At 29.8% G+C, this 305-nt stretch overlaps 1 protein-coding gene across 1 annotated transcript in view; it reads right to left on the reverse strand.

Annotated features, from left to right (window-relative positions):
* Positions 1 to 305, reverse strand: part of LOC106868667 (orexin receptor type 2) — an 11,445-nt gene that overhangs the window by 5,684 nt on the left and 5,456 nt on the right. The window contains exon 2 of the mRNA XM_052974365.1: positions 1 to 126. Within this exon, the coding sequence (XP_052830325.1) occupies positions 1 to 61 (61 nt within the window). The 5' untranslated portion in view covers positions 62 to 126. The remainder of the gene's footprint in view (positions 127 to 305) is intronic.

Genomic DNA, 305 nt, shown 5'->3' on the forward strand with positions numbered 1-305 from the left:
TTTTAGTATTTAGTTCTTCTAAAATACTAGCACAAATGTTGACACTGTTGTTTTGCTCCATTTTCTAAATATTGTTTGAAACTTTGAGGCTAGTATTATGATCTGCGATTGTAGTCCTCGTAATTCCTGGAAAGACAAAGAAAAGTTGTTTGTAAACAGTTTATTTCAACAGACTCTCTGAAATATTATGCTTTACATCGAGAGTTAAGTCAACAAAGATTTTACAGTTCTATATTTAAGAGATGTGAAATTATGTTCATTATTTACATTTGACGGATATTAGTTGTTAACACAACGTTTTGGCT

The sequence above is a fragment of the Octopus bimaculoides genome, chromosome 18 (assembly GCF_001194135.2).
Source record: "Octopus bimaculoides isolate UCB-OBI-ISO-001 chromosome 18, ASM119413v2, whole genome shotgun sequence".
NCBI lineage: Eukaryota > Metazoa > Mollusca > Cephalopoda > Octopoda > Octopodidae > Octopus > Octopus bimaculoides.